Genomic DNA, 26,844 nt, shown 5'->3' on the forward strand with positions numbered 1-26,844 from the left:
TTTAATGGTTAAGGTGTAAATTCATTTTACTCTGGATAAACTTTTTACAGAATGCTTCACAACATTGTTTATTAATAACCATGCAAATATAGTAACCCCTATGTTCATACAAAGCATAGAAAATGTAGCAAATTTAAAAATATATTACAAAGCACTTGTATTTACAGTATATCTACACAGTGTCAAACACCTAAAAGTAGAAGAATTAATTAAGAATTAATCTCACCCAAGAAAGGAAACACTTCAGATGGGTTTGTCCCCTTTGATATCAAGAGGTCCCTGATAGTTTGAGAGTAGGCAACAGATGGCCCACAACTGATTGACTGAACCTACCATAGAAAGAGGAACAAGCCCATCCCAAATGTGGTACTCCTTCACCCTGCATTTCGCCCTCTCAACTAAATTCTCAAGCGGGCAATAGCCTGGGTCTTCAATGTGTCCTCTGTCCTGAGCTGATTCGATTTTTTCAGTGGAGGGATGATGAGGGTTGTCCCCATCTGTGACAGCATCTTCTCAATTTGGAACCCCTTGTCAGCCATTACTCCATCTTCTGGTTGAAGTAACTGCAAGATCTGCGATTGCCAGGTTATTTCAATATCAGAGATGGAGACTGTGTACAATATCAAAACAAATGTGATAACCCCACCTGGGGCAATGCCAATTAGACCTTTAAAGGTGGTGTGGTTTTTATAGTTGGAAAATGTTTCCGACTGTAGTAAGAGAGAGAAGATGCTGTTTCACAACGGATCTCGGTGCAGTCTATTATCACTCTCACCTGAGGGCAGTAGAGCTTGAACTTGTCAGGCATTGTGACCTGCACTTGCTCTCTCGTCATCCACAACGGTAGCGAGCCAAGAACCTGATACAGGTAGCTTGTCCATGTTAGGATGATGCGACTAACAGTAGACAAGCTGACCTCGAAGATGGTTGACAAGGTTTTCTCCTGAAGCCCAGCTACAACACGACAGAGAAACATGAACAGTTCATCAATGAGCGGAAGTTTCCGCTGAGGGCTAGGTGCCTCTTGTGCTGTTTGCTGTGCCTTGGACCAGTACAAAAGCCTTGAAGCAGAAGGGTAAACTGACTCCGAAAACACAGTGAAGACCTTCTTTGAGCTGAACCTAGTGTAGTAACGAAAGTCCTCATCTGTGACACAGAACTTAAAAATCAGAGGCTGCTTTAGCTGCTTAACTGTCAGCTGCTGGATTTCAAGTTTTAGTGACACAACCTGAAACTCCAACTCTTGAATTCTCCATGCAGCAGCATCCAGTTTATCTTAAAAGCAAGAAAAAGCATACACCTTAATGTTTATTAAGGAGATAGTTCACCCTAAAATGAAAATTGTGTTTATTTTTGGAACACAAATTAAGATATTTTTGACTACAGTGGTCAACCATAAGTTTATAAAGTGACAAGAATACATTTTGTGCACTATTTTAACAATGTCTTTTAATACATTTCCTGGGCCGACAAGTTTCAGTCTCTTAGAAGCCTATGGAGGAGTGTGACAGTTCTCAGATTTCATCAAAGATATCTTAATTTGTGTTCCAAAGATGAAGGAAAGTCTTACGGGGTTGAAACAACATGAGGGTGAGTAATTACTGACAGAATTTTTGGGTGAAGTAACCCTTTAAGTCATCTACTAGTTTTTACTCTGTCTTCATTATTGGATGTTATTTGTTAGTAAGCGTGACAGTAATTCTTTGCTCTTATGAAATAAAGAGACTACAATAACTAAGATTACCAGGAGAAGGATGGTAGGCATAGTCATGATCTTTTGCTACTCCACCTTCAGGCAGTGCCTCCTCTGTGATGTCTCCTGGGACAGGCATCTCCTGAGATTCACCTAGGACTGCAGCCCTAAAATGCTTCCTTGCTCTCTGGTAAACTGGCCGTCGAGCTTGTGAGGCTCTTCCTAGAAATGTGAAATAGATACACATACATTTCATTATGAATATTTATTAATCATTTCTCAGGATTTAAAAAAATATGTATAATACTACCACAAATGCAATAATAACAAATGGCAATTTTAATGGCAACAGGATGATTTATTATACTTTATTATTTATATGGGTTAATAAGCTGTATAAAATTTATAATGAAATACTATTTTCTTAGTTTATTTCATATAAGCACAATTATATGTAATCTGTAAATAATGTAATAAATTATGATTTATTGTTATTTTAATGTACTACCAGGCTTAATAGTGTCCTACCTTTACCCCAGTCATTCCAGGGGAATCTGGATGGCGTTTCTCCTTTCTTAAGTATGGTTCGTCCACTGGTTGATGTATTATATCCTCTGGGGTAAAGTGCTGACTACACACGTAAGTGCTCCCACGGAGGATTTTAAAACTCGGGCCTTGTCTCTTTTGATCACCCTTACCCAACGTGCACGTATTTCAGCGTCCACTGGAAAATCGTGGAAACCTAAATAAGGAAATTTATGTTTGTTGTTTGAACAACAAGGAACACTACAATAGCATCTACAAGATGACTGTGCCATACTTATTGGGATAGGAAACTGTTGAAAAATGGACACAGGAATAAAATGAATGATAAATCAAATCAGCATATGGAAATGGTTTGACATTTAGCTTTGATAAAAATGTAACACTTGTTAGTAAATTCGTGGCAATACACGGGCTGACCGCGATTTAACAGTTATTTTGGTGCTAGCTAACTTTCTACTTTTTCCTCCACGACAGTCACACGCATTAAGAATGCAATAAGTCATTGGAAATGATCATTAACGTCATCAAAATAATCTAAATATAAGAACCAATAACGCTACATACGTAAACATTATTATTATTTTAATTTTACCTTTCGTGTTGTCGGTGATCACCTTATGTGTTTTCTTGAAGTAACATTTACCAGCGCGCGCAAGTTAAAACTGAAGTATGTTTACACTGCTTTGCGGAAAAGCAGAAGTTATCCGACGTCATTGTGCAAAGGGCCTATTGGTAAATTTCGTCAGAGCGTGAAGAAATACTGACAATAAATTTAAAATAAATGCAAAGAAACAGTTTGAAATAATGGGCGGCAGTGGTTCATGTAGGTTGTCTACAAACCGTAAGGTTGGTTGTCCCATCCCCGGTTCCCCCTGACCAAGTGTCGAGGTGTCCATGAGCAAGACACCTAACCCCAGCTGCTCCCGACGAGCTGGATGGCGCCTTGCATTGCTGACACCGTCGTCAGTGTTTGAATGAGTGAATGAATGGGTGAATGTGAGGCAATAGGTAAAGCGCTTTGGTGGTCATGGGTCTGTTGAAAGCGCTATATAAATGCAGTCCTATCCTATAGGGCCTATCCTATTTATTCATGAACTAAAAAACAATCCCTGTCAGGACAGATAATAAAAGAAAGGGATTACAACTTTTTTACATGTGAACGTCAGCAAGAACCAGGAACACTTCTTATAACTCTTGATGTACTCGTTACATCAAAAGAAGAATGGCATCTACGCTGACATTAGTCTTTCTGTTTATTCAGAGGTTTACTGTAATCAGCCAGATCCGGGCCGGATCCAGATCAGATGGTGGACCTGCGCCTAGACACGACCACAACGCATGATGTAGTCAGACGGATACGGGGCGTATCCAGATCAGATGGAGCACCTGCACCTAGATATGACAACGAAACGCATCCCTGAAGTGTCAACAGAGGTTGTGTCAACTAGACTCTCCCCTTTAAAGGCCTCATTGAAACGACAACCATCCTCAACAAACCCGTCTCCATACCGGCGTGATGACTCCGATCTTCAACCAGATGGAACTGGATAAATATTCTGAATGTTCTGATCCAACCTGACTTCTGACCAGTAATCCTGCCTGATTCATAATCATACACTGTTCGTTCGTTGGCCAGAGGAGAACTGGCCCCCCGACTGATCCTGGTTTCTCCCAAGTGTTTTTTTTCTCCATTCTGTCACCTGATGGAGTTTTGGTTTCTTGGATGCAAAACGTCTCGGTTACGTATGTAACCCTCGTTCCCTGAGTAGGGAACGGAGACGTTACGTCGGATGACGACGAATGGGGGTTTCGCCTAGAAAGCCAATCATCTTCGTGTATTATAAAACGAGCCAATGGCGATGAAATGCCATGGGTCTGCGGAATTTGCATAGCGTAACTCCGCCCCACCTCGTGGGTATAAAAGGAGGACGCTCGGCAACATGCAGATATGTCTTCGCTGAGGAGCCGAGACTGAACTCAGGCGTCTACCCAGCGGTACAGCGGAAGTGGCAGGGAGACGTAACGTCTCCGTTCCCTACTCAGGGAACGAGGGTTACATACGTAACCGAGACGTTCCCTTTCGTAGTCACTCCGAGTTACGTCGGATGACGACGAATGGGGGTCCCCGTGAAATCACGCCACCTTCACAGCTGTCTTCCAGTGCCCTGCGAAAGTCTGATCCCCCTGTCGTGATACTGGCACAGACGAAGGAGTCCTACTTAACACAGGAATACCAAGGTACACTGGGAAGCATATCTCAGAGGAGATATGCCGCAGCATGCCTACCCGTAGGGAGGACTTAAGATACACATATGGCCGGAGGGCTACATATGGAGGAACACTGGAGTGACCAGCCCGAGGGGTGGCAACTTTCAACTCCAGGAGGGCAAGATGGCTTGCCAAGGGAAAGACACATGCTCAAGGAGGCTTACAGTGGAAATACACATGTGGGGGTTACTCAGGGAGGAACCATGCACACGGAGGCACCTAGCCGACGCCCAGGCAATAGACACTGGCGCCAGCATCAACAGTGCTGGAGGAACTCAGGGCTTCAGAGAGGAAGGCTCACCTGAGGAATAATCGCACGTATCCAGTCCGTGGAGTGGAAAGGCGAGCAAGCAAAGACACCTGAGCGGGTCCAGTACTAGCTGACTGAAGCGAGTACACGAGAGGACACAGGCTCCACTCGGAGATTATAGAATCTGGCGAATGTGTTGGGTGTCGCCCAGCCTGCAGCTCTACAAATGTCTGCCAGTGAGGCGCCATGCGCTAGAGCCCAAGAGGAAGCCACACTCCGGGTGGAGTGGGCTGTCACACCAAGGGGGCACGGTCGGCCTTGCTGTTGGTAAGCCAAAGCAATGGCGTCCACTATCCAGTGAGACAACCTCTGCTTTGAGAGAGCCTTTCCCTTCAGTCTCCCACCATAACAGACAAAGAGCTGGTCTGAGGTCCTGAAACACTGCGTCCTGTCTACGTAAGCGCAGAGAGCGCGTACTGGACAGAGCAGTGCCAAGGCTGGGTCTGCCTCCTCCCGGGGCAGCGCTTGCAGGTTCACCACCTGGTCCCGGAAGGGAGTGGTGGGAACCTTGGGCACATATCCAGGCCGGGGTCTCAGGATCACGTGAGAGTGACCGGGCCCGAATTCCAGGCACGCTTCGTCAACGGAGAATGCGTGCAGGTCCCCTACCCTCTTGATGGAGGCCAATGCAACCAGGAGCGCTGTCTTCATAGACAGGAACTTAAGCTCCACTGATTGCAGAGGCTCAAAGGGAGCCCTCTGCAGGGCATTTAAGACCACTGAGAGGTCCCAAGAGGGAACGAGGGGAGGGCGAGGAGGATTTAGTCTCCTCGCTCCTCTCAGGAACCTGACGATCAGGTCGTGCTTCCCCAGAGACTTACCTTGAACTGCTTCGTGATATGCGGCGATAGCGGCCACATACACCTTCAGGGTGGAGGGAGACAGCCTTCGCTCCAACCCCTCTTGCAGGAAGGAAAGCACGACAGAGATCGAGCATTTCCTGGGGTCTTCTCGACGAGAAGAGCACCAGTTGACGAAGAGGTTCCACTTCAACGCATAGACATGTCTCGTGGACGATGCTCTAGCGGAAGTGATGGTAGCCGCCACCGCTGGTGGCAGGGTACTCAAACCTGCCTCGTCCCGTCCAGGAGCCACACGTGGAGCCTCCAGAGATCGGGTCGAGGGTGCCAAAGGGTGCCCCGTCTCTGAGAAAGGAGATCCTTCCTCAGAGGAATTGGCCAAGGAGGTGCTGTCGCGAGGAGCACCAGTTCGGAGAACCAGGTCCGGGTGGGCCAATACGGCGCAACCAGAATGAGCTGCTCCTTGTCCTCCTTGATCTTGCACAAGGTCTGTGCGAGAAGGCTCACTGGGGGAAACGCATACTTGTGTAGGCCCCGCGGCCAGCTGTGCGCCAGTGCATCCGTGCCGAGAGAGCCCTCGGTCAGGGAATAGAACAGGGCGCAATGGGTCGAGTCGTGAGAGGCAAACAGATCTATCTGTGCGTCCCCGAACTGGTCCCAAATCAGCTGAACCGACTGGGGATGGAGTCTCCATTCGCCGGAGATGGGCCGAAACCGTGACAGCTCGTCGGCTGCAAAGTTCCGATCTCCCGGAATGTAGATAGCACGAAGGGACCTCAGGTGCTTCTGACTCCATAAGAGGAGGTGGCGTGCGAGTTGCGACATACGGCGGGAGCGTAGACCACCCTGACGGTTGATGTACGCTACAGTCGCGGTATTGTCTGAACGGACTAGTACGTGTTGACCCCTGAGCAACGTCAGGAAACGGTGCAGGGCAAGGCGTACTGCCAGCAACTCGAGGCAATTGACGTGCAAAAGGCGCTGGGGTCCTGTCCAGGAGCCCGCGGCAGCATGTCCGTTGCACATGGCGCCCCAACCCGTGGAAGAGGCATCTGTGGAGACAACAACATGCCTGGAAACTCGTTCTAGGGGAACTCCGGCCCGTAGAAAGCTGAGGTTGGACTGACGGCAGGTCGGAGTCACTGGGACCCGGAACGTGCCGTGATGCCATGCCCACCTCGGGACTCGATCGCGAAGCCACAGCTGAAGCGGTCTCATATGAAGCAATCCGAGCGGCGTTGCTGCGGCTGCGGATGCCATATGCCCCAGGAGCCTCTGAAACAATTTCAGTGGGACCGCACTCTTGCCATCGAACTGTCGAAGGCAAGTCAGCAGCGAGTGTGCGCGCTCGCTCGTAAGCTGCGCGGACATGGCGACCGAGTCGATCTCCATACCGAGAAAAGAGATCCTCTGCACGGGGCAGAGTTTGCTCTTCTCCCAGTTGACCCGAAGGCCCAGACGGGCTAGGTGCCGAAGCACAAGATCCCTGTGTTCGCAAACCTGGTCTCGAGAGTGAGCTAGGATCAGCCAGTCGTCGAGATAGTTCAGGATGCGAACCCCGTGTTCCCGAAGGGGAACAAGGGCAGCCTCGACGATCTTCGTGAAGACGCGAGGAGACAGGGCTAGCCCGAAGGGGAGAACCGCGTACTGGTATGCCTGCCCCTCGAAAGCAAACTGTAGGAACGGTCTGTGTCGAGGTAAGATGGAGACATGAAAGTAGGCGTCCTTCAGGTCTATGGCTGCAAACCAATCCCGTGGCCGCACACATTCGAAAATGCGTTTGGCCGTGAGCATCTTGAACGGCAGCCTGTGAAGGGAGCGGTTCAAGACGCGCAGATCCAGGATCGGCCGTAACCCACCGGATTTCTTGGGGACAATGAAGTACGGGCTGTAAAACCCTGACCTCATCTCGGCTGGAGGGACAGTCTCGATTGCACCCTTCGCCAGCAGGGTAGCAACCTCCGCTCTCATGATAGGGGCATTGCCACCGACCATAGTGAAGCGAACTCCCCTGAAGCGGGGAGGAGACCGTGCGAACTGAATCGCATAGCCGAGCCTGATAGTTCTGGCGACCCAGCGAGAAAGGCTGGGAAGCTCCAACCAAGCTGTCAGATACTGAACCAGCGGGGTCATACGAACCACAGGCGTCCCCCCGGAGGGGCAGCGAAGCGGAGTGACCAGCCCAGGCGAGGGTGGCAAAGCGGCCCGGAGCGGGGGCGCGGTCATGCTCCGCGTCCTGACAGAGGAGACCAGGGAAGGACCAGCGTTCCACGGGGGTCTGCTCTGCCAGGGGTCTGGCGATAGAGGGGGACGAGAGTGGTGAGGTCCGGAGACGGCACACACTGTCGCGCGCACCCTCCGGGACAGAGGGGGACGGGAGTGGCGAGGCCCGGAGGCGGCACACACTGCGGTCCGAGTACTCTGTGACAGAGGGGGATGAGAGCGGCGAGGCCCGGGGGCGTCGCGCACTGTCAACCGGCTCTGTGTGCTCAGTGATGGGTGTATTGATTCTTTCTTTGACCATAATAGGGTACTGCCCACCCGTGGGTGGGCAGCGGGAGAACAAAAGATTCTCCCCCGGCCCTCCGCCGGGGGAAGGAGGGGGCCTGCAACCGCCTCCTGGGAAAAAACCGACACCATCACTGAGCAGCCCGTCTCAGGAGCGCCGCTTAGCCTGGCGTTTAGCGGGGCGCGGGGCTGGAGAGGGCTGTGGCGCCTTCCTGCGGCCTCCTCCACGACGCGGCCCGGGTGAAGGCTGCTGCTGGGGCCGTGCGGGAGGGGAGGGAGCCACAGGAGGGCGCCCTCGGCGGCGAGCAGTCTGAGGTGTCTGTACCGACGGCTGGGTGGAGGCAGCAGCAGGCCGTCGGGGCAGAATATGTTTAATCGCCTCAGACTGCTTCTGTGCGGTTGAGAACTGCTGGGCAAAGTCCTCAACCGCTCCGCCGAAGAGGCCGGCCTGGGATATGGGGGCGTCGAGCAGACGGGTACGCTCGGCGTCCCGCATATCAGCCAGGTTCAGCCATAGGTGACGCTCCTGGACCACAGAGGTGGCCATCACCTGACCCAGGGAGCGTGAGGCCACTTTCGTCGCTCGGAGAGCGAGGTCAGTGGCGGCACGCAGCTCATTGAAGAGCCCTGGGTCAGTCCCCGCCTCGTGCATATCTCTGAGCAGCTGGGCCTGGTAGACCTGCAAGGTGCTCATCGCATGCAGAGCGGCAGCCGCCTGTCCTGCAGCTCTGTGAGACCTCGCCACTAAGGTGGACGAGAATCTACAGGCCTTGGACGGGTGCTTAGGATTACCACGAGATGAAGCACTCTGAGGACATAGTTGCATGGCAACAGAGCGTTCAACCGGGGGAATCCCAGTGTACCCATGGGCGGCTGCCCCATCGAGGGGAGGAAAAGCGGAGAAAGCTGACGAACGTACACGGGAGGTCAAGGGAGCCTTCCATGATTTCGTCAACTCCTCATGCACCTCCGGGAAGAATGGCATTGGGGTTGGCTGTGGCCGTGAGGCGGCAGCCGCACCCAAAAACCAATCATCCAACCGCGAGCGCTCAGGGCAGGGCGGAGGGTTCCACTCAAGCACGATGCTCGCGGCGGCCCGGGAGAGCATGGCCGTCATCTCGGGATCTGATACGGGCAACGCTGGAGCTCCAGAAGGAGGCAACGCAGCCGCATCGTCACTTCCCGATGACTCTTGCCCGCCTTGTGATGCCGCGATCGACATCGAGTCTTCCTCTGGAGCGCCGAATGAAACACGCGGGGCATCGAAGGATGAACCCGGTAGAATCACCGCGGCACTCGCGGGTTGCAACACTGTAGAGGGGGGCGTGGTCCGAGGACGCATCGTCGGATTGTCCCACACCGTAACCCTCAGATCACCCTGTCCACCAGCCGAAGTACAGCCTCTCGTGGAGGATGTAGATCGGGGTGTGGATGAGGGGACTCTCTCCCGAATGAGATCATTGAGTCTAGACCTCAGTGTTGCGATGGCCATGTTCCCACAGAAGGAACATGAGTCATCCACAAGCGCTGCTTTAGCGTGCTCTAAGCCCAAAAACGCAAAGCAGCGATTGTGCCCATCAAAGGAAGACAGGAAACGACCGCACCCAGAAGAACACGGGCGAGACATCTTTAAAAAGACGTGCCACGTGCAGCTCTTTTAGAGAAAAAACTCAGCGATGCTGAGGCGACCAGGGAGAAACACACAGACTGGCAGATCACTGCTCAGATCGCAGGCAATGTGAACTCGCTGGGTACCGCCGTCACACCAACACCGGAGAGTTCGCTCGTCACAGAAGATGAAGTCAGGATTGGCTTGTGGAGTGAAGAGAAGCTCTTGGCTCCGAAGCGAAAACATATCTGCATGTTGCCGAGCGTCCTCCTTTTATACCCACGAGGTGGGGCGGAGTTACGCTATGCAAATTCCGCAGACCCATGGCATTTCATCGCCATTGGCTCGTTTTATAATACACGAAGATGATTGGCTTTCTAGGCGAAACCCCCATTCGTCGTCATCCGACGTAACTCGGAGTGACTACGAAAGGGAACATGGATGGTTTATTACCACAAATACACTGCCAAATGTGGTAAACTGCAAATGTTACCTTAAAAAAATGTTTTTTACTTGATTTAACCTATACAAATAATTTTCTTGTTATAGGTTGTATTTAGGTTGATTCAGTGGTGTTAGAATATGATGGTAATAAATTTGACTTGAGTAAAACTAGCTCATTTGCATTGTGACATTTTTTTTCAGTGTATTACTAACTTAAAAAAATGATTTATTAGTTCATTATTTTACACCTACAGTGCTGGTCAGAATTATTTGCCCCCTTGGTAAATATGATCAAAGATGGCTGTAAAATACGGTGGCCGACAGAGCTCAACGTGCTGCAACCTAAAGAAGACGCATGCAAATAGAAAAAAACGCAAGCAAATAGAAAAAAACGCATGCAAATAAAAAAACACCCGCAAATTAAGAAAACATCATCAGTTTCACAACACACATGTGCTCCAAATACTCACAACACAACAAAATACAGAAACGCGCTGCAAAAGCTCACAACACAACCAAATACAGAAACGCGCTGCAAGTAACTCAGACCACAACGGAAATGTTTCCGGGGGAACCAAATAGGTGACGAACCCGCCTGGGACGTGCTTCCAGCAAAGAACTGACAAGAAGTGAAAGCCTTTTTTTTTTTTTAAATAAACTATAATATTAAAATAATATTGTAATATGTTGTATATAGAAATAATATTATAATATTATATTGTAATATTATACTTTTTTATAGTTCTGTACTCTTTGCTTACAGCTCAAAATTCTACTTTATTTTATTTATTTTTATGAATTTTTTATATTTTTATTTATATTTATTTATTTACACATTATGAAATAAACCATTTATTTCATAATGTGATTTCCCCAGCATGTCATTGTATGCAATGGGTGCATAACCTATGGTAACATACAAATTACAATTTAGTTAATAAAGTGTGTAGTATTACAAATTAATAAGTTATTTATAGAAAGTTTGATTAATATGAGTAATATTAATTTATTGATCTTACTTACTTTTGGAATCTTTTCCAGACACTGGAAATATGAAAGGATTTCCTCCTTCAATGGCTTTAGGCCTGTCTCTGAAGTGAGCCAAGACTCCCATCTGTCCTTTACAGTGCTTTTGAATTTGAGCTCCCCAATGCATGACTGAAGTGCTGTCACCTATATATAGAAAAATAGCACAGCTCTAAATAAGCTATACAAATTATAAATCAATAAGTCTGTGGTACGTTTAGACCTCCTGCTCAACTTGGGAAAAGAAGAGGTTGTGTCTTTGGAACACTTGAAACTGTCTGTGCAGCTTCTCATGCACAATCTGCATGGGGCAGAGTGGTGGAGGGAAGAACTCTGCCTTGGCAAAGTTGTAAAGGCCTTGGGCTGTTGGTTCTGTTCAAGCCTGAAGTGACAAGTCTGCCAACAGGGCTGGAAGGATCTCTAATATCAGTGGGCTCTTTGTTACTCTCCCATCTCGATGAGAATTTTTTTTTAACAACAGAAATGACTTCAAAATGTATTTTTTAGCACTGTCTCTCCAACTCAAATACTGCTTAAATTTCTCAAATTACTCTCGTTGTAAGTATTAATAATTTAGATTCATGCCTCCAGTTTTAGTTGTGGAAGCTCAAATAATTTATCCATCTCTCTGAGACTGCTAGTTCTGGTACTGTTTGCTTGATGGAACCAAAACATTGTTGACATGGTTCTGCAGTATTTGGTTAGGTAAGACACCACCTTTTTGTTCATGCACTCACTACAGGATTGAGGCGATGGACAACACAATGAACAGTGATAAGTCCAGGGAAATGGTCTTTAAGCCTCTTACTCACTCCAGTTTTCTTGCCTTGAAATTACATTCAAAATTTAAAAATGAAAACATATTATATTCTAATAGAGCTATCATTTTCAAAGCTTTCCAGTCATAACAGAAGCACCATGTAGGGACTGGGCTAAGTGGGTGAATCTGAATAACTAAATACATCCGGCTAAAGACCAAAAATCTCTGAATGTAAATTAACCCAAACACACACACACAAACACACACACACACACACACACACACACACACACACACACACACATTCCCCCACCAGTGAAGACCACACTCAGGACAGAGCGTGGTGTCCGATTACAAGACATTTTATGACTGATCGGAATGTCCCAAAGGAAGTGGATTCCAAAGCGAAAAGAAACTTCTTTTCTTTAAAAGACATTTAACCAGATATATTCAATGTGTTTTTATGTGTGTCCATTTGCCCATGTCACATTGGAATGACTATGATTTTATCGTAGCTTAAAGTGAATTATAAATACCTTCATTATGCATTTTAAATATAACTGTCTATTCCCATAACTTGTACACATAGTTCTGGACACCTCCAGAATGCTTTCGGTGTGATCAATCAGAATACGACAGTAATATCCAGTAAGATATAGTTTACTATGCTTTCCATCTTTGGAGTGAAAAGAGACCAAAACTAACATCACTGGTGTTCTTAGATAACGGCGTTTACGACCCAAAGGAATGTTCACAGAACTGCCACCCTCTCTGAATTCTAACCAAGGAGGAGAAATGAATCCTGTATTCATATATATATATGCTATTATATATCCACTTGAGAATTGTATGAACAATGTATCTAAGTTCCCTATTTCATGAGTTGCCTTTTTGTGGTTTGGTCTATGTTTCTCGACAACTCTAATGCGATAATGTTTTAAACTTGGCCAACTAATGTTTAACCAAATCCATTTGTGGCAAGTTTGGTCTCGATAAACTCCAATCTTCATTCCCCATTTGTTAATTGACATTACATTTTGCTAAACTTGTGACACATTAGTATTATAAGAATTGTGAAGATTCTGCTCTTAAACACCCTAATTTCGTCGGTTTCAAATGTCTCTCTCTTAGACAAAGAGCAATAAAAACCAAAGTCCCGCCTGTGAAATTCCAACCCTCTAATTGGCCAAGTCAACAGGAAGAGGCCGGATTTCTCCAAGGTGATAAATGACGCTTCCCCCCTCCGCTCGCTCTCTGTTACTTCGACTGTCATAATGTAAGGTCTCGTCTCCGGGCGAGCTCTTCGCCTTTCTTTTTTTGTTTCTAGTTTAGTTTGTGTTTTTCAGTCTTAGATAAGTCTCCGTGTTTAATTCCAATCGACGAGTGAAAAGAACACCGCGTGACATATCTCTTCAGCGAATCCATCTACAAGGGACCTTTAAACGAGCGCGCGCTCGTTTTGAAGGAGAAACACGCGCACGTGACCACGTGGCGAGAGACGCACACACGCTTCTTCACCAGCCATGCGAGGATGTGACATTAACTCCGCGTGATTTCCCCGTAGAGATCTTTATTTCTTTTCTTTGTTTGTCAAAGTTTTGTTTTTCATAGTCGACTCTGTTCACTTCCACAAAGTGAAACGAACTTAGCCGAACTATTTTCCTTTGGTAATGTTACCCCAAAGACTTGGTAACTCCGTTCAACACGCGCCGCAAAGCAGCGCCCAGTGACGCTTCCTAAAGGACTCCGCTCACGCACGCGCAGGAATGCCGCGACACAGAGAGACCCAGGAACTTAAGTATATCTCTTTATAGAGCTTCTAAGAAGCATTAAGATGATGTTTTCGTGTTGTTACAGACAGGGACTGTCAGGGGGAATGTTGCCAATGCTCTCTCTCTCTCTCTCTCTCTCCCCCTCTTCCCCTCTCACACGTGTTTCCATTGTCCACACTCTATGCATTTCTCGTTCATCGATGCCTTATCGTGTATTGTTGTTTATTATGTTTGTAAATACATATATCCCATGTAACCGTAGTAAATACATAAGTAGTTCTGCCTTATTAAATTCATTATATTCATCTGATTGATGTACTGCCTTTTTGCTCATTTAAGTCCCTTAAGTGCCAAAAGATCTTATAGCAACAAGCTTACAAATTAAAGATACTTTAAAGAGTATGTGTTTATAGGGCAGGAAACCCAATTCTTGTGGCCACAGAATTGCTTTTCCTGAAATCCTATAAAGTAAGATGATATTGTGGATTCCCACAGATATTAGTCTGACAATTGAGCTAATTAATTTAGCCTGTTTTGTAAGACGTGGTCCGTTTAGTTAATTGCAATCAACTTGTGGTTAAGTGCAAGGATACACATACATGCATTCAGGTAAAATGACATATCATCCCTTATCGGGAGTTTTATTAACATGTAAGACTGATCTAATCCAAACATGTATGAATAATTATTAATTACCAATTATTAATTATGATATGCAAATTCCCCACGGATTAGATCCGCCCCAGAGTCTTTACATAATTGGTGGAGAATAATGCAGGCACATTTTAAACTTGTTTTTGAGCAATTCAGTTTCAATCGATGTCTATTGTGATTTAATATTGTACGCGCGCCTCGAGTGAGCAAACGGGTGGGAAGAGGAAAAAACGCACGCGCCTTGACTCCTCCAGCAGGACGTTCCTAGTACACAGAGCTCGATTTGGATGGAAACTGAGTGTGGAAGTTATTGTCTCAAGGTGGATTCTGGTGCCCATGAGGAGAATGGCGGCATCTGGAGGAAAGGAGCATAGACAATTGTCTGTTGATCGAGGACATCAGGCGGTTGGCAACAACTGGGCTGGGAATGGACAGGGGTCAGGAAGTGACGGATCAGGAAGTGAGGATGGGGAGATGGATGTTGGAAGCGGGAAATTGGAAGAATGGAAAGTAGTAAAGAAAAAACGTAAAAGTAAAGATAGAGACGAATCAGATTGTAGTGACATCGACAAGGGGAGAACAATGGTGAAAAGGAGTGAAGATGAATTCAAGGTATTTATCAAGCTGTTGCAAGAGGGGACTACTTTTGATGAGTGGAGTCCAACCTTACTAACCAAAACTTTACACAAAGAAATTGGGGAAATTAGGAACGCTAAAAAATTGAGAAATGGTTCTTTACTGGTAATATGTAAAAGTGTGGAGCAACAACAGAAAGCAATAAAGATAAATAAATTGAATGGAAAGCGAGTGAAGTGTTCAATGGTGTATGACAAGAAGCTTGTTAGAGGTGTAATCACAGGGATTCCTCTGAGTGAGTCAGTTGATTCAGTGAAAAAAGGAATAAACAATGTGAAGGTCAGGGAAGCAAAACGACTAAAAATTAGAAGGAATGGAAATATCTGTGACAGTCTTTCAATCTTGATAACTTTTGAGGAAGAAAATCTTCCAGGAAAAGTCTTTATTGGATACATGAGCTACGATGTCAGGGTTTACATTCCACCACCACTGCGGTGTTTTAAGTGCCAAAGGTATGGGCATGTAGCTGCGATATGTAAGGGAAAACAAAGGTGTAGTAAATGCAGTGGTGAACATGAATACGGAAAGTGTGAAGAGGGGGCAAAGTTAAAATGCTGTAATTGTGGAGGGGAGCATAGTGCAGCATATGGTGGATGTGAAGCTAACAAAAGAATGAAGGAGGTACAGCGAATTAAAGTAGTTCAAGGGGTCTCATATGCAGAAGCAACTAAGAAAGTTCAAAAAGTGGTGCCTGTTGAAATAATAAAGGAGAGGACTAAAGAGGTAGGGGAATGTGTAAAGTGTGATAAACTAAAAGAAGAAACACTGATTGTGAACAAAGGAGATTTTGTGATCTTCATGGCTGAGATAATCAATTGTTCTGCGCAGACCAGTAGTAGGACTGAAAGAATCAAAATAATTGTTAAATCAGCCGAAAAATACTTGGATGTAAAGGGAATGAATTGGGAAAGAGTTAGAGATATTCTTAAGGATGAAGAACAACATTCACAGACATGGATTGGGGCTGCATAATGGTTTTAATTATACTCCAGTGGAATGCTAGGAGTCTAATTGCAAATGGTCAAGAATTTAAGGTATATGTTGAAAATTTAAAAGATAAACCTAATATTATTTGTGTACAAGAGACCTGGCTAGTGCCCAGGTTGGATTTTGTAATTAAGGGATACAATTCGTTAAGAAGAGATAGGGATATGGGTAAAGGAGGAGGAGTTGCAATTTTTATACAAAGAGGACTTCAGTATAGAGAGATTAAGAAGGGGAATGACTTGGAATACATTGCTACAGAAGTAAGGTCAAGTGAGGATAAGGTGACAATAATACATTTTTATAATCCATGTAGACCAGTGGAGAAAAAACAACTTGAGAACATTTGGAAGGATTTAACAGGGAAAATTATCTGGTGTGGGGATTTTAATGCACATAGTACATTATGGGGAGAGAAGGATGATGGGAATGGAAATGTAGTTGAAGAATTTATGGAAGAAAAAGAGTTAGTGTGTCTGAATGATGGTTCTGGTACAAGAATAGATGTGGCAAGAGGCACAGAGTCAGCAATAGATCTTACTATTGTCACAAAAACAATTGCAGATAAATGTGAATGGGAGGTAGTGAAGGAAAGTACGGTAGGGAGTGATCACTATCCTATTAGAATTCAGATAGGAATGGAAGTAGGGAATGAACATGAAGTAAGAGAAGAGAGGTGGATTCTAGAAAAAGCAGATTGGAATAAGTATAGAGAAGCTAGCGATGAGTTATTATCTATTGATAAAAATCTAGATATTGAGGAATTATGTTATAAAATTAGTAATAGTATAATTATTGCAGCAGGAGTATCAATTCCAAAAACTAAGCCTAAGACATTAAATAAAATAGTTCCGTGGTGGTCAAAAGACTGTAAGGAAGCAATTACAAATAGAAATAGAGCATTTAAAGAGTTAAAGAGAACACACCATTTTCAGAATTTAGTTCAATATAAAAGAACCCAGGCAAAAGTCAGGAAAATAATAAGGCAAGCTAAAAAAGAGTACTGGAAGAGGTTCTGTGATTCTATTGGGAGAACTACTCCAGTGGGGAGAATTTGGAATATGATTAAAAAAATGAAAGGGAATGGAAGGGAATATGGATATCCTATGCTGATTGAGGGGCAAAGAACTATCACTAGTAATAAGGAAAAAGCAGAAGTTATAGCAAAAATATTCGTCAAGGTGCATAGTTCAGGAAATTTAAATAATGAGGAAAAGAGAGGAAGGAAAGAAACAGTTGGAAAATATCAGTATGTGTTTGGCAATGAGGATAGTGAGGGAGGGGAATTGGATGTATTGTTTACAAAGTCAGAACTCAACATGGCATTGAGGAAAGCAGGTAAGACATCGCCAGGGAGAGATAAAATCTGTTATTCTATGTTGGACAACTTAAGTGATAAGGGGAAGGATGTTTTGTTAAATCTTTATAATAAAGTATGGATAGAGGGATGTATTCCTAGAGCATGGAAGGAGTCTATAATTGTTCCTATTAGGAAACCTGGGAAGGATCCCCAAATAGCAAATAATTATAGACCTATTGCGTTAACGTCCCAGATGGGAAAAACTATGGAGAGAATGATAAATGACAGGCTTAAGTATTGGATAGAAACAAAAGGATTGATGCAAAATTATCAAAGTGGATTCAGGAAAGGTAGAAGTACCATGGATCCTATTGTATGCCTTGAAGATATAATAAGGAAGGCTCAGGTGAATAAAGAATCTGTAGTGGTAGTGTTTTTTGATATCGAAAAAGCATACGATATGTTGTGGAAAGAAGGCATGCTGATTAAACTAAAACTATTGGGAATTAAGGGAAAGATGTTTAGGTGGATGGAAGGGTTTTTATCTGATAGAGTAATTCAAATTAAAATAAATGGGAAAGTAAGTGAAAGTTACAGTGTGGAAAATGGTGTTCCACAAGGGAGCATTATCAGTCCACTTTTATTTTCAATCATGATTGATGATGTTTTTAAGGATGTACAAAATTCAGTCGGGGTAGCATTGTTTGCAGACGATGGAGCAATGTGGAAAAAGGGAAGGAATATAGATTTTGTGGTGGATAAGATGCAACAAGCAGTAAATAGAGTCCAAGAGTGGGCTATTCAATGGGGGTTTAGAATCTCAATAGACAAAACAAAGACGTTATTTTTCTCTAGGAAGAAAATAGATTTGAATGTAAAAATCAAATTATCTGGAGTAGAATTAGAACGAGTGGAATTCTTTAAATATTTGGGAATTTGGTTCGACAAAAGACTAACTTGGACAATGCATATCCAGAAAATGATTGATAAATGTAAGAAAGTGTTGAATGTGATGAGATGCTTGCGTGGAGTAGAATGGGGAGCAAGCAGACCTGCGTTGAAAGCTATTTATTCAGGGATGATCAGGTCGGTATTTGATTATGGGTGTATAGTGTATGGATCTGCTGCCAAAACTTTATTAAAGAAACTAGATGTAATCCAGAACCAAGGTTTGAGGTTATGCTGTGGGGCATTTAAGACCTCGTCAGTGGCAGCAATCCAGGTAGAGATGGGGGAGATGCCGCTACATCTAAGAAGAGACCAGCTATCTCTTGTGTATTGGGCAAATCTGAGAGGTCATACTGAAAAACATATGAGTCAGACAGTTTTATGGGAATGTCAAGAGAGAGAGAATAATCTAATCAAAAGTTTTGGATGGACAATAAGGCAGAAGATAATAACAATTGGAATTAGTACATTAAAGATAAGCCCTACAGTGGTATTTCCAGTTGTACCTCCTTGGCTGCTGTCGGAAGTTCCAGTTGACTTAGGATTATTGGAGGAAAAGGAGGTTAATGGAGTGGATCGTTGCAGGACTCAGAATTACATAAATAGTAAATATAAAGAAGGAATTATTTTATATACTGATGCATCAAAGCAGAAAGATAAGAAAATGGGAATTGCTTATGTTATCCCTAAATTAAATATTGAATATGCTAAAAGAATTAATGATGATTTAGCAGTATATACAGCAGAAATGGTGGCAATATGGATGGCAATGATGTGGATAGAGAGCAATAAACCTAAGCAAGTTGTGATTGCGTCAGACTCCAGTTCAGCATTAATAAGTCTCAAGCATTGTCACTCTGAGTCTAGACAGGATATAGTGTTTGAAATAATCCATTTAGCTAACAATCTTCTAAAGTCTGGTATTAGTACTACATTTATATGGGTGCCAGCTCATATAGGTGTAGGAGGTAATGAGTTGGCAGACAAATGTGCGAAGAAAGCAGCAGAGAATTCTTTTATAGAGATGGATATTAAATACAGTAAAGCTGAAGTTAAAAGTATAATTAAAACTAAAATTAATGAAAAATGGCAGTTTCTTTGGGACAATGAACAAAATGGGAGATACTTGTATAGTATTCAAGGAAAAGTGGGAAAGAGCAGGAATACATACAGAAAAAGGCGCGAAGAAGATGTGGTGTCTAGAATAAGATTAGGACATCCAGGTTTAAATAGAACGTTATTTATAATGAATAAGCATGTTGATGGAAAATGTGAATATTGCAATAGTCAAGAGACAGTAGAACATGTAATTATGAATTGTCCTAAATACCATCAAGCTAGACAAAGATTGTTATCACAACTAGGTGAGAATCAGATTTCCCTAAATGTACATGATATAATGCAAAGAGAGTCTGGAGAAATGTGTTTTAATTTTTTGTTTTCTTTTTTAAAGACAACTGGGTTAATTAAAAGAATGTAAAAAGGTTAGTCTGATTCATTTACAGTGTAGGAGTCTGACTCATTGATCCACACTCCAGTCCAGATGGTGGCGGTAATGCACCAAAAAGCTGGTTGCCAACCGCCATAGAAAGAGAAGAAGAAGAAGAAGAAGAGTGAGCAAACGCAACGCGAACTCACTGGCTGACTGATTAAAGGCACAAAGCCGAGTCCATTTCAGCACATTAACAGCTGCAAAATAATGTCTAACATTCCTTTTGCCATTGTTAATAACTAAAAGTAAAACTACAGTTTCATAGTATTAAATTTGTCCAACAAAAGACGAAGAAACCTCTTTTGAATTGTGACATTTTAATGTTAAACTCCCCTGTCTGAACGAGATTCTTCTGTCAGGGTGAAGACTAGATTTAGTGAAACGATGCTCTTTCACTATTCTTAAGAAAGGCCTGATATTATAATCGTTAGATTAATGATGAACTCCTGGTTAAACATTGACGTAGCTACTCAATTGTAAAAAACCTTAAGCATATTTAATCATAAGTGCTATTTGATAATATGTCATGGGAGACGAATATTTCCTGTTTTATTTTGCACGACGCAGCGAAGCAATCCCGCCAGACGTGTTTGTTAAAATATAGCACCAAAAAAAAAAAAAATCCACAACCTAAAAAACATTTTTAATCATAAGTGCTATTTGATAAATGTTATTTGGATCCGAACGACAGACGTATAATTCCTGTTGTCCATATTAGTGTGTGGAAGCGAAGAAATCCTTCCGTGCACACGTGTCGAATAGAAAAAACCCGCCGAGGTTTAAAATTCATAAGCGAACACGTGTGAATAATAGCGCTAATTGTTTATGTGGGAATTGAAAAACCGATGCCTAATTCCTGTTGTCCCTATGTGTGTGTGTAGAAAAAATTCCTGCCACGCCGTTTTGTAAAATATAGCTGAAAAAAAAACGCTGAGATTTTATTTTGGATAAGTGTGATCTTACAGAAAACAAAGCGTCTGCACGCTCAAATTTGAATCACACATGGAAGCAGGGTGGTTGTTATTCCGCTGACAAACACTAGAGGGCAGCACTTAGGCCTAAGTGCTTGACAGTTCTCGAATTACGCACCCCGCCCCCTGACTTTACCCTCCATGAGCGAAATAGCGCCATCTCGTGGACACTAGTAACGAGGTCGTCTTTTCCTAAACAATCTCTCTCATCACAATTTCAGATTTTTCCAGTGAATTTCTGAAATTGTGTTTCTAACTTTCAATGCATGTGCAAGTTCCAGTTTTACTAACATGATTTCACTCCCGACTGTGTACACTTATTTTGAATTTGGTTCAAACCACAGTTGAATTTAAAATTTAAAAGTAAGCAGTAGCAGTTTCTGATGACCACTTAGGAGGAATGCGCCCCTTGTGGCCTCCCCCCTCTACGTCAGCTCATCACTTAGTTCCTAACATCATTCTTTTCTGAAGTGGCTTTCTCCCAGTTGGTTTTATTTTGGTTATTATCATTGATACCTCACCGTAGTCGTGATCATCATCAAATATAATGCCAACCTTTAATTTCCTACACTTAATCAAATTTGGTTTGAAACAAACAAATTTCAAGATCAATTTGAATTAAGTCTCCTCTCCTGTTGGGAATGGTTTTATGGCTTTATTTCTATATTTCCTTTTTCAAATTATTTTCAATAATTTTGATTTGATACGTTACGTTATGTATTGGATACGTTATGACAACTGTATCCTTACTATTCTAGAAGTTACTTAACATCTATGCATACGCTTGATTTGAATTGTATTTAAACCAGTTTGAATGCAATTTAAATCAAGTTCTCTGTCAGCCAGGTTGACCACTAGGAGGAAGTGGCCCAAACCCTTAGTGGCCCAAACGCGCCACTACAGCTTGCTTCCTCCTGTGCTCTTCCTGCTGCACTTAATCTCTTCTCTGAATGGAGGCTAGGTTGTTCTGATAATTAACATTGTCATAATTCCTTTTTTTGTTTGTACCATAATTTTAGTAAAGCCGTTGCCTTTGATGATTTTTCTACAAAAAATAGACACTCAATTTGATTTAGATAGAGAGAGCTTTAATTCACGTTGAGGTTCACTTGTCCTTCATCCTGTTTTGTGTTTGTAGGTAGAAATTTCTCTCGTGCTGTGGTGATTTGACAGTCATCTCTGCTTGGGGTCCAGCAGGCTGGTTTGTCTGACCTGCGTCACCAGCGCTGACTGAGCACGGGTCTCGGACTTTCCTGTATTTCTCCGTTGGTGCAGCCCGCAACACGACATCACCAATTTGGCACTGCCGGTTGTGTTCAAGGTCGGGTTGCGTGAGGGCACACATCGGTACAGATATGCGGAAGGGCCCGGGACACTGCTGTCAAGTGTTTGGGGACGACAGAAAGACCAACCAAAATGCTGACTCCAACCCGAATGACCTCAGTTCACCCCAGGGAAACTAGAAAAGGTATTAAATCCATCACTTAGTATCGGCCACAGAATCTAGAGATTCCCCCGGTCATTGAAGTGTTTGGCTCCCTCCTACTCTCCTAGCCACAAATCGCAGGCTTAGGCCTCCTCTTCCCCTGTAACACTTCCTGTGTACTATTAACGCCATTTCATTACAGACCTTTCCATCTTGGATGGTTGCATGTTACTTAAAACTTTGCTATCTTGCCATTGCTCTTTTCTGTTGTGCTCTGTTCCTTTCAGTTCACCTAGAGACAGAACCTATCTGAGACAACAAGGAACGCTGAATAATAGTTTGACAACCAAGCCGTTAGCATCAACAGGTGACCCCTAAGCTACCGCCCCGTTAAAAATCTTTATTCAGGCCCATGCTGACCTACCCAAATTGTCCCACCAAATGATTTAACTGTCGGCATCAGTTAACCAAAATTTTCATATGCGGCATAGCCCGTATTATAGCTTGTTAAACGTAGAACGAACCTGCATACAGATGCAGATACAGATAGCTTTATTAATCCCCAAGGGGCAATTCAGTTCCATTGGTCTCTCTGTGTGTGTGTTGTGTTCCTCTCGCCCACAGTGAAGCCAGTATGTTCCGGTCCTACAGTCCCACAACCCGCTGGGACAACCTGGAGACATGGCTGAGATTCATGAAACCTCCATTCCTGACCAAGGTCGCCAGTGACTCAGAGCCCCGAGCCAAGAGCCTCGTAGACGTGGACAGGCTGATGGCGCACAAACCAAGCCAAAGCTCCCACGACAAAGACCGGTCAGACACGTCAACCTCACTTGCCAGCTCATCGCACAAGCACGTCTCCACGAAAGGAGCCGCATCGCCCTGGAGCACGAAGTTGCAACGCTAAGGATGCAAGCCGAGGATGACAACGACCCCGAGCTACAGAAGGAAGTGGAAAGACTTCAAACTGCCCTATCTGATCTTCATCTGCACATAGACCAAAGAGTGCAGTCAGAGGAAAGAACCAGAGAGGAACTCAACGAGAAACTCCGACAAAAGTGAAGCCCCTTGCAAAGAGCAGAGACTGAACTTAAAGAGACTCGAAAGCCACGGCCTGCGAAAGAAACTCGCAAGAGGCCCGTGCTACCATCCACAAGCACGTTCAGCAGAGACAAGATCTCGAACACGAACTTGACACCGTTCACACAGAGTTGAAACCCTCTTATAGACTGCAGAAGGACCGGGAAGGGGAAACGCACACCACAAAGTTTCCCTGACCAGCCAGTCCGCACCTTTCATCCAAGAACCCAGAGCTGTACAGGGGGGTGAAAGCCCACTGTTCAAAACATCACCAGCCAGCCCACAAGAACCCCCGTCAGCAGCGAGGGGGGAAGAGCCTTTCCAGGAGAGCCCCGGCCACTAACCACGGCATGGCTCCCAAAAGACTTAACAAGCTGGCCAGAAACATCCCTATGTTCACTCCGAACCATGCAGGAGGCCACAACGTGCACGCCATCCGCAGGACATTGACTTTCACTTACAAACTGTTACCAACGTCACCGCGTGGGACAGATTGTACCTGCTCAGAATCACGTCCAGTCGTGATGCGCGCAGCTTCCTCGACCGTCAACCAGAGACAGTCAAGTCGGACTACCAGCCGCTGCGGCAGGCCTTCACTAAAGAATTCTCTGATCCAGAATCAGACCAAAGACTAATCACAGCCATGGACCTCAATCAGTCCGGCATGGAGGATGATTTCAACTTCAGAACTTTGTTTCTCCGAAATCTGCACCCCACAGTGAGTCATCATCTAGACATCCTGGCCTGACCACATAGCATGACTACTCAACTGCTAAAAGAAGCTTACACAAAGCAAAAGACTGTGTCCGAAAAGACTTTGAAAAACCCCACAATCTACTCTGTCTCTGAGCCCTACTCAGAGCTGCCTCTAGAGGGCGCCCCACAACACCATAGCCCTGTTTACAGAGAGTCAAGACCGTTCCAGGCCAACAGAGGGCAGCACTACTGCGATGGTGCTCGTCCAAGACACCAGAGCGAGGGCTTTGACGGATTCTGGGACCTGCAACAACCACCCGACCACCCAAAAGGTGGAGCCACATGGGAAACCGACCAATGGCCCAGAAAGAGCCGAGCCCCATCGACCAGACCATCAAGCCCAGAGCGGAACCCCTCTCGACATGCCACTGGTAAGCACAAGTCTGAACCCACATCAGAAAAAAACAGTGCCGCCACATCTGAGACAGCTGAGACCCTGAAGTCGCTGAAAGAGCTTCTTCACAAAAGACTTTCCAAAGGAGACAAGAGGGACAAGACAGACATCCTATGTCTAAGCGTAAGACCTGAACCAGGCAACCAGAACACTCCTCGTCAGCCTCAGAGCACAAACTGTCACATCACAAAATGACAGCATCACCCAGCCACCACAGCTGACAGCTGCACAGCCTGAGCGACACAGCACAGTTTCCCACAGCTGGGTCCAAAAGCCCAAAATACCTAGAAATGCTGCTTGTCTGTCTGTCTCCGCAGAGAACTACACAAGACCGGCCCTAACCGCCCATCGATCACCACACCAGCCCCTACGCTAAGACTCCTGGGGAACCTGATCGAAAAAGGGGGTGGCCCGGAAACTCTATCTAGCCATCACTTTGGAAAATGAGGTGAGCTTGGAAGCCCTGGTAGACACCGGCTCAGACCTCACTTTAATGTCAGCTCAGCCCTTTGAAAGACTCGGCACTAAAGCTAAGAGCAAAGATCGAACTCTTATACCCCAAACGTGACAGCTGAACGTGCAGTCGTACAGCCAGAACAACATCCGGCTCGAACAGGTAGTTCCCAGGAACTCCAGCAGCCATCCATGGGTACACAGCCTCAGCACCAAGTCAAGATTCAAGTTCACTACCCTGCACCTTCCAGCTCGCCAGAGACCAAGAAATGCTGCTCAACAATGTGTGAACTGATACAGAAGGCCTCTAACACATAAGGCCTCCTCAGAAAGGGTCCCCTAAGATCCCATTGTTTCCGAACTGCAAAACCAGAAGGCACACAGAATGAACATAATGCAAGACTCTGTAAAAGGGTCCCTAGTCAGCATAAAACATAAAACTTTTAAAGTAGATGAAAATGTGTGCTCGAAGAGAAGCAAGACTCTGCATTAGACAATTTAGAATTTAACTGATTTAAAGAAAATCTTGAATGGACGTGTATGCCTCACCTGCCAACACACTATGCACAACTTTTTCGAAACAAACATTTGCTACATGCTGGTTGAAATGACACTGCTAAACATTAGTTTCCATGACAATAAAGGGTTACAGGAAACACTAGCTCCAAATAAGGCATACGTCACCTTGACGCCATAGTGTAGGAAAACCACCTGAGTTGAAACTACTGTAAACCTACAGGTGTGCATTTGATCATTGCGATCCAAACGGAACACAACATGCGATAAGCATTTTGATCACTGGTTGCTGGCTTGTCTAAATGCAGATAAAACAATAGCTGGAATTGACATCTCTACTGTAAGTGAAAGAGTCTTAGATTTCCAACTAATACAAGTAAGTTCAGCAGTAAAGCGTAAGTCTGTTTGACAAAAAAAAAAAAATCTCATCTCAGCAGCTTGTAAACTGTACCGATATCTATCCTGCTTTGGTTAAAGAAATCCAAATTGCAGTATTGCTAAACCTGTTTCTGACAAAGGAAGCTCAGGACAGTGTTATATATACGTAGACCTGGGTGACGCTCCCCTTTCTACAATGTAAAGGCCTTACAAATTATTGTTAGATTGATGTAATTCACCTAAAAATTTTAGCTGCATCTACAAGCAGAGATCTACCTAGTGATCAAAACTGTTCACTCGCTGAAGAGCCAGCATTTGTGCATGAGAGGGACGTAACTATAGATGCTTAGACAACCTTTGACTTACAGCAAATCTATTTCCTTACTCGGTAAACAAATAGAATAAGTTGTGTAAAGTAAAGAGAAGAGTTACATGAGTAAAACTAGCAAATGCCAAAACACAGTCGCATTTTACTTAATGTAACGTCAAGTTCTCAAAAGACTTTAAAGTATAGGCGCCCCCTTATAACCCTTTTAACCCGTTAAAAGGTGCAGACATTCTTCAGGTACTGTCGAATTGTTCTGACATGCTCTGGTTCCCATGACAATGACTTGTCACAGGAAGTGCTAACTCGTGATGTCACTTTGTAAACAAACCAGCCTAGGTGGCTAAGCTAACCTAACCTAGCGTCCATCCAGCTTAGGCTAAGCTAACCTAACCTAGCATCCATCCATCCAGCTTAGGCTAAGCTAACCTAACCTAGCATCCATCTAGCTTAGGCTAGGCTAACCTAACCTAACATCCATCCCGCTTAGGCTAAGCTAAATAATAACTTCTACAGTTAGCAGTTAGCATCATTTACTTTAAGCCTTAATTACAGCTGCTGTTTATACAGCCCAAAGTATTCTAGAATACTTTCTTTAACCCCAGTTAGGGTTTGTAATTCTTCACTTTCCGTACTTTCAATTCTGCTCAGCTAAAGTTCACCTTCACTAGTTTAGGCATAGGCCTTGCTGAGCACTGTAGGCTAAATCGCCAATTAAACTTAAGCTTAAGTACAAGTAAAATGTGTAGCTAGAGAAGAAACTGTATAGTAATGAGAATTTTCATCAGCATGTTG

The 26,844-nt window shown here is 44.4% G+C and overlaps 1 protein-coding gene and 1 long non-coding RNA gene across 5 annotated transcripts in view; one reads left to right on the plus strand and one right to left on the minus strand.

The window, feature by feature from the left end:
* Positions 1–3,378, minus strand: LOC143703147 (uncharacterized). 3 transcript variants are annotated; one of them, XM_077197260.1, is made up of 3 exons: positions 3,080–3,378; positions 1,745–1,915; positions 1–1,275 (listed from the first exon to the last, which is right to left on the minus strand). In XM_077197260.1, exons 2-3 carry the CDS (start codon positions 1,830–1,832, stop codon positions 662–664), a joined length of 702 nt encoding a protein of 233 aa, XP_077053375.1. In that variant the 5' UTR covers positions 1,833–1,915; positions 3,080–3,378; the 3' UTR covers positions 1–661. The 3 variants fall into 3 exon arrangements, with proteins under 3 accessions (XP_077053375.1, XP_077053374.1, XP_077053373.1); XM_077197259.1 differs by having other exon boundaries at positions 2,222–3,378; XM_077197258.1 differs by lacking the exon at positions 3,080–3,378 and having other exon boundaries at positions 2–1,275; positions 1,745–2,203.
* The window catches only part of LOC143703363 (uncharacterized), a 276,206-nt gene that overhangs the window by 45,273 nt on the left and 204,089 nt on the right, over positions 1–26,844 (plus strand). The window lies entirely within an intron of this gene.

This window comes from Siphateles boraxobius, unplaced genomic scaffold, assembly GCF_051911475.1.
Source record: "Siphateles boraxobius isolate OS27281-9 unplaced genomic scaffold, OSU_SipBor_1 11, whole genome shotgun sequence".
In the NCBI taxonomy this organism is placed as follows: domain Eukaryota; kingdom Metazoa; phylum Chordata; class Actinopteri; order Cypriniformes; family Leuciscidae; genus Siphateles; species Siphateles boraxobius.